Source organism: Gigantopelta aegis, chromosome 6 (genome assembly GCF_016097555.1).
Source record: "Gigantopelta aegis isolate Gae_Host chromosome 6, Gae_host_genome, whole genome shotgun sequence".
Taxonomy (NCBI): domain Eukaryota; kingdom Metazoa; phylum Mollusca; class Gastropoda; order Neomphalida; family Peltospiridae; genus Gigantopelta; species Gigantopelta aegis.
This window is the reverse complement of record NC_054704.1, coordinates 28,684,059-28,696,909: the sequence shown is the minus strand read 5'-3', so window position 1 is coordinate 28,696,909 and position 12,851 is coordinate 28,684,059. Positions and strand designations below refer to the sequence as shown.

At 35.1% G+C, this 12,851-nt stretch overlaps 1 protein-coding gene across 1 annotated transcript in view; it reads left to right on the top strand.

Annotated features, from left to right (window-relative positions):
* Positions 1–5,906, top strand: part of LOC121374473 (glycine receptor subunit alpha-2-like) — a 29,443-nt gene extending 23,537 nt beyond the window's left edge. The window contains exon 8 of the mRNA XM_041501571.1: positions 5,684–5,906. Coding sequence (XP_041357505.1) covers positions 5,684–5,818 — 135 coding nt within the window. The 3' untranslated portion in view covers positions 5,819–5,906. The remainder of the gene's footprint in view (positions 1–5,683) is intronic.
* The last annotated feature ends 6,945 nt before the right edge of the window (positions 5,907–12,851 follow it).

Below are 12,851 nucleotides of genomic sequence, written 5' to 3'. Positions count from 1 at the left end.
TCATTCAAATATATTGTTTGACTAAGCGTAATGGCGACTTATACGTAATTCCTTTTGTACAAATGTAAACACCATACTCGCTTTGTATTATTACCATAAGGAAGTTTGGGGAATCCTTGGTATATACAAACGAACTATTTCTAAACCACAGCCTCGTGTTATAATATATCATCCGGAACAGCTCTTATTTATGAAATAGTTTTCAATTAGATGTATTACTTTCTGTGAATGTACTTATTTGGACTATTTTGTACGTTTATTGTTTAGTGTTTTAGATATACGTATTAGCTGTAGCATGAGTCCAATTATGCAGCATTCCCTGTAGCAGCCTGTACTTTTCCATCTATTTATTATGTTTTATAGGGTATCGACCCGAAAGAAGCGCTAACTTTGATAAATGGACAGTCAAATGGATGTGACCAAAACGTAATATGTTTGTTTGTATTATTGTTGCATTGTGTATGTTATTTGTGGATTATCTATATCAACTTTGACACTGAGTGATCATAACTGATGCTGCTACTTTGTTTGGTAGGAGACACTGACATCAGCTGTAGTAATAATTTTACAGTGTTGCTTTATTCCCTAACAACCTGCCTAACAATCTAAAATAGTTCTTTAAAATCTGCGTTTCCAGTCTGATTGAAATCGAATCATGTTCCATTATGCTTACTCATTGTTGCTCGAAACATGTCTGCTTACATTTACTCCGAATTATGTTTTTTTACTAACATATGTACATTACTTTCTCAAGCTAAATGAATGACTGAATGAATGTTTAACGACACCCTAGCATAAAAATACACATCGGCTGTTGGGTGTCAAACAAAGGGAAGTATATATTTACATTAAGAATGAAATTATTTAATTATGTATATATTAAAAACAGTGTAAAGAATGAATTAGTGAATATTTAACGACACCCCAGTACGAAAAGGATATCGGCTATTTATGTCAAATAATAGTAAATAAGTAAATGCATAAATCGATGTTCAAAATCAATATAAAAATTCAGAGTAAATTAAAATAGAGTTTAAAGTGCGGTGCAAAAAATACAAATATCAAAAGTAAGTGAAAATAAAATTTAGAATAAAATTCGGTATCTTGGAGACATTTTTAAATTGGATCAAGATGGAATCGAAATATCCTTTCAAATGTATCTTTATATATTGAATTATACTTAAATTAAATTAAATTGTTAAAACACTAAATACAGTAATGCCGACAGTATAAAAAAACCTAAACATTTCAACTGAAAGGTAAGTTTTTAAAATGTATTATTATACTCGAGTCATTCCTAAGAACCATGAATAAATAAAATGTTATAAAACCGTTGTACACATTTGTATGTTGAGTTCTGAGTGTGAAATCAATTATTTCCATCAATATCAATAAACTACTTTATTATCAACTCCCATTCACTTGATACGTACAGAATGAAAACAATATCTACATCTAAATTCAGTTTAAACGTGTACATGTATACATTATTCATACAGATTCTTTTTATGAAAAGGCATATAATTAGATACATTTGCTCATTTGGTCAGACAGAATGCATTCCTTTGCTTGATTATGATTATGCAGTGATTAAAGAACAGAAACAGAGAAAAGAAACATTTCTTTTCTGAGAGTTTATTATTTGTTGTGTATCCTGGACTTGATGCCTGATAAACTGAATAAAGACTGTTATATTTTAGTCCGTCGTTTTGTGTATGTCTTATTACGTCTTCTGATGGTAATTTTTCGAAAATGCTGCTGAAGACAATGTCCAAATTACCTTTTGTTCACCAGTCAACAAACAGCTGGCCAGAACCTGTAAGCAGTTCGGTGAATTCGGAATACCAATGGTGTATCTAGCTACCTTTGTTCAGATTTTAGGTTTTCTACCGTAAAATAATTTAAACTAGAATTTCAATGATAATTATCTATAGACAAAAGGTCCCACAGGACATAATACGACACTTTCGTTAAATTTTAATTCAACGAATCTAATTAAAATTAGCTCCACTATTACATGTGGATCTAACACCAGCCAGTTGGAGCTCATGTCCACCCAATCTAATTAAAATTAGCTCCACTGTTACATGTGGATCTAACACCAGCCATTTGGAGCTCATGTCCACCAATCAAAACCTTACTTGCAGAATCTTGCCAGTGATTTAAAAATAATTTGAAAACATTCCGAATTATCCTGAGGGTATACGACATGTTTCGTGTGAATTACGAATGCCTTAAAACATGTTTTATTTTATAAAATAAATAATTTGTAATGTAAAACTAAAGACTGATTTAGTTTAGTTTTTTTTATAAATAAATAAATAATTTTTAATGTAAAATTGAAGACTGATAACCCACCCCGTATGTATTGGTATGGTTCGCTGTACTGCGGCCACTAAAATAGACGCGCCCGAAATTTTTAAAATTTGTATGCTCCCAATTAACGTTATAAAAGGCGAAGTGTGATTGGTCAATATTTAAATTATTATTTACAGACGAAATGTTACCTGGACATTGGGGACTACGCAGTGTTGTTAGCAATCCGATTAAAATTAGTTCTACTTATCTAAATAAGGCATTCGTAATTCACATGAAACATATCGTATACCCTCAGGATAATTCGGAATGTTTTCAAATTATTTTTAAATCTCTGGCAGGATTCTGCAAGTACGGTTTTGATTGGTGGACATGAGCTCCAACTGGCTGGTGTTAGATCCACATGTAATAGTGGAGCTAATTATAATTAGATTGTAATTCAACGGAGTAAGCGTAGAGAATTGTGAGATCGCATTTCAATCGAACTGATGCTTGCCAAAATGAAATTCCAGCTATTGTAAATTAAGCTTTATATTTCGTTTAAATTAGATCCTTGTATTACACAAATGAAGTGTAATGTTTCACTTTATAATATTTTCTTGTTTGGTTTTAATACAAAAGCTATTTCAAAAATACATTTATTTGTTATACAAGTTAAAACTATAAATTTACTATTTAATTATAGACAAATTAAAATTAAAAATTATATATATATATATATATATATATATATATATATATATATAAAGCTAATTTGGTTTATATATATATAAAAAGCTAATTTGGTTTATATATTACTTATTTTTATGAAATAATACTTAAGCAATTAAATAGTTGTGTTTGTTTTTCTAGGAAATGAATACGGAAGAAGAATCGTTCATCATCAGCCATTGCAATCGTAGAATCATCCAAAACGTAAACCATGTACACTTATATATTTCACAATATAAATAACATTCTTGTTCTTTTTGCAATTTTATAATGCAACACAAGTTCTGATTTATTAGCCTATATGACCCAGAAGTATATATATGGTATAGCAAAGGATATAATACGGATATATAGAAAAGATTCATAACGATTTCAATCGCACGCGATTAGTGAGACGGTTACGGGTAGCTATTCAGAGGTTATAAACGAGTTCGATCATGAAAACGGCGATTAAATATGGCGCCACCATGATAAATGTCTTATTTTACTAGAGGCAACCTTCATCGTGATCAATTACTGAAACTTGGCATGGAACAATTGCTCCATTAAACCCATTAATCACAGACATTTAGACTAATGCATTCGCAATCCGTTGATGATGGCAACTCCAATGTTTAAATCGTTCATAGCCAAATATCACCAGCAAAACATTACAGGAAAAAAGTACATTGTTTTGAACATTGTACGTTTCTCACTTCCATTGCCGTGTATAATTAAGATCTCTAAATGGTTTCATGGATATTATGTTTCGTACACGCCCACCCCAAACTATATGTACAAACATACAACGTATGTTTTACTACATTATAAGCTATATGTATATTATACTATTGATATTTTTCGCAGTTGTATCATATCTGCACTACTACCAATATTATAATTATAGTATTTTTGCTGCTGTAAACCATGTCCTACCTTTGAACCCATGACGTCATATACCATACAATACGGCTTGAGTGTATTAAATTCTTCTCTTCTCTTGTCTTGTCTTGTTATCGCCAAATGAGATCGCATGATAAGGTTAGTGTCTCAACGAAGGAAATGCTGTATTTAACGACGCACTCAACAGTTATATGGCGTCACACATATTATGGTTAAGGACTGTCTCAACGTCAAAGGCAAAACCATTATAAAAACATAACATACGACATTAATATGAAGTCAATAAAGAGTCAATGGATTTGGGTTTTTTTTACAACTGTATGATTACAGTGCAGGGAAAAATTAATATATTATACATATATAATGATATAAAAATAATTTGCTTAACAATCAGTCTTATGTTAAATATTTGTATTTGGTTTTTGTTTGAGGTATTACGAATCCGATTCCACTGATAATTCAGTTATTGCTTGAACCATAACGATATCCGGACAATGGCTGTGCAAATCGTGTGCTACAGAAACATCTATAACAGGTCAACATGAGATGAGTTCTGTACAGACCTAAACAATAAATGTCTAGTTTTAGCTCGTCGACCTCAACGTCTTAGGTTCTAATTCTTCAGTATACTGCCCCAGATTCTGCAGTGATCTGGCTGTAGACGTCTCGTGAGATACGCAGAGGCGTTTGGTTTCCACTGTTCCGATATTGTTTTAAAATCTATTGTGAGCCAATTCGATGCTGGCTAACTATTTAGCAAGCACATGTGTCCGATGCTTGTTTATTAGCAAGAAAATGTGCATGAAGTTTCCCCATATAAATGGGTCTGAAAGGAGCGTCTGCATGCTTGCTTGCTCACCCATCTGCTTGCCTTTCTTCCTAGCCTGGATGCTTCCTTGCATGTATATCTGTCTGTTCGCCCGCCCGTCTATCTGCATGTATATATATATATATATATATATATATATATATATATATATATATATATATATATATATGTATGTATGTATGTATGTATGTATGTATGTATGCCTGTTTTTATGTATATAAACAAAGGTTTCTTAACAAATTACAATCAAATTATATTTGTTAAATCTGAGTTTTAACATAGGGGTAACGACAAGATGATGGAACATCCAATACATCCAGTTTCACCTGAATTGTTACTGCAGTACACTTCGTGTGCAATTGGTGTTTCATTAGTTGTGTTCATGCCTGAATAGGACATTTAACCTATGCAAGTTGATGGTAATCTGTAAAGACACTTTCTAAGTTACACTGTTTTTTATTTTCAAAATATGTTATGCCAGCTGGTATGAGCTTTTGTTTGTTTTAATTCTTAGCTTAATGCAATGTAGAATTATATGCCAATTCATCGGTTTCCTTTTGACACAAACGAACTAGAAGTACGTACTGAAAATAAAGAGATATTACTCTTGAATATCTGTGTTACAAATACCTACGCTGCTGCGGGGCTACTGATCAACTATCAGATACATTTTCAAAGAGCTTTCACCGAAGGTATCATTATAAGGCGGAGAGGTCCTTAAAATATGGAAATTTGTCAAATGTTTCAGAGAAACTTCTGAGTATGTAGCCAAACCACTATTTCTCTCATCCAACCGCTTGTAGATGAATATATAGTTTCATTGAAAAGACTACCCATTTTTGTCTTTCTATTATTACTTTTATTTTTGGAATTCATTTATTGCCCCTGAATGCATTGGTAATGTTAGGTTGTATATATTAATTTGCTTTTAAAATTTATTTTCAGAAACAATCAACGGACAATACCGAATTGGACTATATAAATCGAGCAAGGAGAGTCGATAAGATATCAAGACTGGCTTTTCCCGGCGTGTTTCTAGCATTTAATATAGCCTATTGGTTTGGATACATATATTCCTGATCGACAATGTTTTCAAACTTTCCCATAAGGCATCTTGGTAACGCGCAACCGAACATGGTATCAAGGAGGGTTCTATCAAGGGTTTTAACACAGATACTTGCAACCCCCCCCCCCCCCCCCCCCCCACCCCAAGATACATTCTGCAGTGAAAAATGAGATAATCATGGCGAAACGACGTGCGGAAAACAGACTATATACGAACCTGTCTAATCAGGTTTATGAACAGGCGAGATATATAGAGAGGTAAACTACATACAGTGTTTTGTATGGAAGGGACGGCTAATGTCTTATATGGTCAGGTGGTTGCTATACAAGATTCCATTTTATGTCTAGAACATCAATCTAATTAAAATTAGCTCCACTATTACATGTGGATCTAACACCAGCCAGTTGGAGCTCATGTCCACCAATCAAAACCTTACTTGCAGAATCATGCCAGTGATTTAAAAATAATTTGAAAACATTCCGAATTATCCTGAGGGTATACGATATGTTTCATGTGAATTATTTAGACCAGTAGAACTAATTTTAATCGGATTGCTAACAACACTGCGTAGTCCCCAATGTTCAGGTAACATTTCGTCTGTAAATAATAATTTAAATATTGACCAATCACACTTCGCCTTTTATAAAATTATTTGGGAGCATACAAATTCTAAAAATATCGGGCGAGTCTATTTTAGTGGCCGCAGTACAGCGAACCATACCAATACGTACGAGGTGGGTTATCAGTCTTAAATTTTACATTAAAAATTATTTATTTATTTATAAAAAAAAAAACCCCAACTAAATCAGTCTTCAGTTTTACATTACAAATTATTTATTTTATCAAATAAAACATGTTTTAAGGCATTCGTAATTCACACGAAACATGTCGTATACCCTCAGGATAATTCGGAATGTTTTCAAATTATTTTTAAATCACTGGCAGGATTCTGCAAGTAAGGTTTTGATTGGTGGACATGAGCTCCAACTGGCTGGTGTTAGATCCACATGTAATAGTGGAGCTAATTTTAATTAGATTGTCTAGAACATGAAACCAGTATGCACATGTCTGATTCTATTTGGATACGATGATGGTATACAATTTTGAAATTAATTGTTCGCTTTAACTCGATTTTATTTAAATATTTTAAGTCGATGTAGAAAAATTAGGTGATGTGATAACCTAACGACAAACTATTTTGTAGACTATTTGTTCTTTTGCACTTGCGCGTAACACACTGTTAGGTTTTCATTACAGTAGAGTTTCAGTTCAAGGGCGGATCCAGGATGCTGAAAATCGGGGTGTGCTAAAACCATAATAGGAATCCGAGCCTCGACAAATACAGATTAACATAGACTCGGTTGATACTTTCCATATTAAAAAAAGACTCGTGATTCTCTCTCTCTCTCTCTACTAACTGTGGTCATAAACTTTAAACTATGGTCCGTCCCACAAAAATAGTATATTTATGTTATTTCCAAAACACTTTTACTTTTCGTCTTACGTCAAATAAAACTGAAATTATTTTAAAAAAAAGTGTTCATAGAATGATGGGAGGGACTATAGTTGTGTTTTGTATTTTGCATTAGTAATATTATAATACATTTCTACGAGATTGCAGCTTTTGCCGCTATGTTAAAAATATATTTATTTATTTTAAAGAAAGAGGACGTGTCGTGCAGGTACCTCTCCACTAGATCCGCCACTGAATGTTTTTAATGCAATGTCGATGTTAATATCTTGTATAGTTTGATATGTTTTCACTTATTTAAAACGTTAAACATTTTCGTTTGCTTTTATCTATAGTTTTTAATTGGACTGAATTGAAACTAGTACTACTGGACTAACCAATACTGTAAGATATAATACCAGCTTCAAAAATATAGCAAACGACATCGGGTTTGGCTTAATGAAAACAAAGGTGTTTCAAAATTGTGGTCCATGCATAAATATACTCTGTCAAAAACGAAACGCATAGGCGAAATATTCATGAAATTATCTCTTTAATACAAAGTGGCATAATTTCGTTATTTATGATCGTATCACAGTCAAATTTGACATGAGTATGTTCTTGCCATGGACTTGCGTTTTCATCACCAAACAGCGTCGCACGAAGGCGCTGAAATCAATACCTTGTGTGGCCACCAGCAGCAGCAATCAGTGCGCGACATCTCCTTGGCACAGACTGAATGAGTCTCTGAATCCGGGCACGTGGAATCCTAGCCTATTTTTCCTGCAATGCATGTGTCAGTTGCGGAAGCGTCTGAGGATCCGGGTCACGCTGGCGTACACGTCTGTCCAGTTCGTCCCATAGATGTTCAATGGGGTTGAGATCTGGCGATATTGATGGCCATGGCAGCACATTAATGTTCTCATTCTGTAGGAAATCCATTTTTACACGTGCCGTATGCGGCCTGGCATTGTCCTGCTGAAAGAGTCGATCCAAAATGGGAAGCATGTGACGGCAAAATATTTCATCCCGGTAGCGTATAGCGGTCAGGTTGCCATGTATGAACACAAGTTCACTTCTGTCCGTGTATGAGATGGCTCCCCGCATCATGACACTCCCGTCATCGAATCTGTCAACTTGGGCGACGCAGTTGTTGGCAAAACGTTCATTGCGGCGTCTGTAAACACGTTGTCGTCCACGTCGCTGTAGAAGGAAACGTGACTCGTCGCTGAACCATATTCGCCGCCAGTTTCCCAAGTTCCACCCCTGTACATTCGTGCACCAGCGAACATGTAAATGTCGATATTGACGTCGCAGGACGGAGCCAACATACTGTCTCCTAGCCCGGAAACCAGCTTCTCGAAGTCGGTTCCGAATGGTTTGTGCAGACGCCCTTCTCAAACCAGGTATGCGTCCAGCAGTGTTCGTTGCTGTGACAGTTCGGTGACGCAAATGCAGAACCTGGATGTAGCGATCTTGTGCTGCAGTTGTTATGCGAGGTCTTCCACTTCTGTGCCGGTCTTCAGCTGATTGAAACGGCTGGTACCTGTCCCAGAGACATGAAATGGTGCTCTGATGGACGTTCATGTGGCGTGCGACTGCGATTCACCTAACTGGAGGCGGCCTATTGCAATGTTTCGATTCGGCAGACTTAGTCTTGGCATCTTGTAACTCGTCTTCGTCGAAATGGAAATGAGGCATCATTGCGAGCATTGCAGCTTTAAATACCCATCACTACCCCAATCGTTTCCCCGAGTTTCACGTGCATTCGCCAAAATCTGACCATTTCACGCCGATTTCCTGCAATTGTCGAACAATGTGCCACAACGTGCATTTGTTTTAGGGTGCGTTTGTTTAGGGTGCATTTGGGCATGCTGCCCCATTCCAGAAACATTAACAAACATGGTCATTCAGCAATATTGTACAAAAAACCTCGATATTTTGTAAAATCCAACACTTTTCTTCTTGCTCTATCACCTATGCATTTCGTTTTTGACAGACTATAGATGAGAATTGAATAAATTCGACACAAATACATATAAACCTATTTATGGTTTGGTCTATGAAATATCCAGCATTGAAAATATATATTTAAAATTTATTTTACCTATACCCGGAAAAACTAACAAAATTGTGCTAAGCAGGAATCGCTGATGACGTCACACCTATACAATTTGTATGGCGTTGTCATGACGTTCACGTCTCAGACTCTATAAAATCTCAAGTCCAGATTTTAAACGTTTTATAAGCACCAGGCCAGGAGACGTTTGGTTATTCGATCGTTGTGTTTAAATACCATGTATACTAGCCAATCTTGATGATCCAGCAACTAGTCTACACCACACAGGACGTGTCATTATATGCAGTTTGTTGTACGGAAGTATATTTACATGTATGATATTGACTTTTCAACCTTTATATCGATGACCGACAACCAGAACTCGTTATATTCACTCTTTGTAAACATGAGAATAGTCCACTATTTCATTTTTTTGTTTTCGTTAAATGTAGGTGCGGGGTTTTTTGTTTGTTTTTAGGCTGGGGTGGGGGTGGGTGGGGATGCCTGGGTGTATGGGTTGGTCGGTGGAAGAAGGGGTGTATGTAACAGGATAGATGCAAAGTTATATAATTTGAATAAAACAATAATCCAGATTATTCAATTTTCTATAAACGTCAAAGCTTATTTTTCTGAACCATCGATGTAACGAGGTTGAAGAGTATAATATGACTACAAAACTAATATTTTTGTTACTTTCATTAATACGTTGTATTGTTGAGCATATTCATAGATATTCTATGTATTTAGGAGAGGACACTGGACGTTGCAAAACCAATGCCCAATCCGTCTGTGTTATACACAGGTATCATTGTTTGTTTTGTTGTTAATGTGTGCTAGTCATTCTTTTTTTTACTATTAACAATTTTCTAAACTTTTATCACAAACATGTATTTATTTATTTATGTCATACATCATATTCGCTCAAATTTATTTTCCTCACCTGTTATTCGTTATTCATACTGAACAACAAAAGAATCGCAAATAATTATATATATATATATATATATATATATATATATATATATATATATATATATATGTCATACATTATATTTGCTCAAATTATATATATATATATATATATATATAAAGATTTTACATGGTACATTTTAAATTGTTATTGACATGAATAATAATGGTTAACAATAAATCACTTTTTCACTTCCTAATAATATATTAGCCTAAAATGTTCACGTACCATTAATAATTGTAATAGACAAAAATAGTAATATTATGAGATTCAAACTGAACGATCTTAAGTAAAATTAAAGAAAACTAAATTAATATTTATAAAATTAAATTATATCTTTTGTTGTTCAGCTTATTTTCCCACAAGCACAGAATGTGATAAATGTATTCAATATTAAAATTTTACCTTCATTATGTGTGCTTACTTTATTATATTGGCGTGATAAAATGTATTTGCCGGTTACGTAAGATAACATGGGCGTACATAGGATTTTGAAAAGGGGGGTTCCAAAATAGATTGCAGAGATATTGGACATATATTTCTATGTTGAGTAAATATAATAATGTCAGGGATTTTGAAAAGGGGGGTTCCAAAATAGATTGCAGAGATATTGGGCATACATTTCTATGTTGAGTAAATATAATAATGTCAGATATCAATGAAAGATATATTAAATTATAAAAAAAGCGATTTCAGGGTGGGGGTTCGGTCGAACCCATCGACCCCCCCCCCCCCCCCCCCCCCATGTACGCCCATGGATAAGAAGCGTCGAGCCGTGAACTCTGATTAATGTGACGAAAGTCTTAATCAGAATGACACTCACATTTTCTATCACATCACAGTCATCTAACATTAGGCACCAAAAACCAGTCTAGCGAAAGACCGCGATAGCTCACCTTCCTGAACATAACCCAAAATGTGCATTATGACAATATATTACTATTTACAAACAACAGATGTATTAGATATCAAGAAGATACCTTTAATACATTGAAAAAGTAAGGTTCATCTGGATAGCATTGCCATATGTCTGATTCTGTAATTACGATATATAACCTATTACTATTTAACAAGCAATTGATATAATAAATAACAAGAAGTTACCTTTAATAGATTGAAAAAGTAAACATCATCTAATAGAATATTTGTCTTTGATTCTGTAATTGCGATATATAACCTATTTCTAGTTACAAACAACAGACGTAATAAATATCAAGAAGTTATCTTCAATAGACTAAGAAAGTAAGGATCATCTTACAGAATATTTGTCTGATTATGTAATTACGATATTTAACATATTAATATTTACAAACAACACGTAAAAAATAACAAGAAGTTTGCCTTTAATAGATTGAAAAATTAAGATTCATCTACATATAATATTTTTCTTTGATTCTAAGATGGCGATATAAACTGACGATCAAAAGAAAGTATACCAATTATTTTTATTATAAATAAACACAATACACGTTCAAGGAATGTTAGATAGGTTCCAGTATTGTTCGTTATAATGCAATCAATGACGAACAGTCGCACACTGCTGCGTTTGGGCGATGCCGCACGTACAAAATGAGTTTATTCATCAAATTTATACTGCACGAGAAACATGATACTCGTGTACATAAGGGTATAAAAAAGGGTGCCATTGCTTAGAACATGCCTCAGTCAACAGTAAAACACCAGAGAACATGGTAAGGCTAACTGCTGAAGAAGAGAGAGAGAGAGAGAGAGAGAGAGAGAGAGAGAGAGAGAGAGAGAGAGAGAGAGAGAGAGAGAGAGAGATTGAGAGAGATTGAGAGAGATTGAGAGAGAGAGATTGAGAGAGAGAGATTTGTATGATGCAGGTGGGTGCGAGTTATGCCCATGTGGCAAGAATCCTGAATTGCACAAAATTGACGATCACCAGGTTAATACAGCGTTACAAGGTGACTGGCAGGACTGCACACAGACCACGAAGTGGAAGACCCTGCGTCACAACAGCCAACGAGGACCGCCATCTCCGCATCTTACACTTACGTAAACGATTCCTCACTGTGACGTCATCTGCAGCAACTGGCCTTGGACATGTTATCAGTCGTCACACTGTACGTCGTCGACTACGACAGCATGGTATCAGGGCCTATCGACCATTCAGAGGGATGACATTGACGAGGCAACATCGACTTCGATGTTTACGTTGGGCACGTCAGTTTCAACGTTGGCAACATAGGAACTGGCAACGTGTACTCTTTTCTGATGAGAGCAGGTTCCAGTTATTCATAGCTGATGGTAGGACTCGGATATACCGACGTGCAGGAGAGAGAACAGCTCCGTGCTGTGTTAAGGAGACTGAACCGTCTGGTGGTGGATCTGTGATGGTTTGGGCGGTATTTGTGGCCAACAGCGGACAGACCTTATTGTCATTGACGGAAATCTTAACGCACACCGTTACATCAACCAGAATTTACGTCCCGTCCTGTTACCGTTCTTGCAACACCATCCTAGACTCTTGTTTCAACAGGACAATGCCAGACCTCACACAGCTCGTGTGGTGCAACAGTTCTTCGCCGCAAACAACGTCAATGTTTT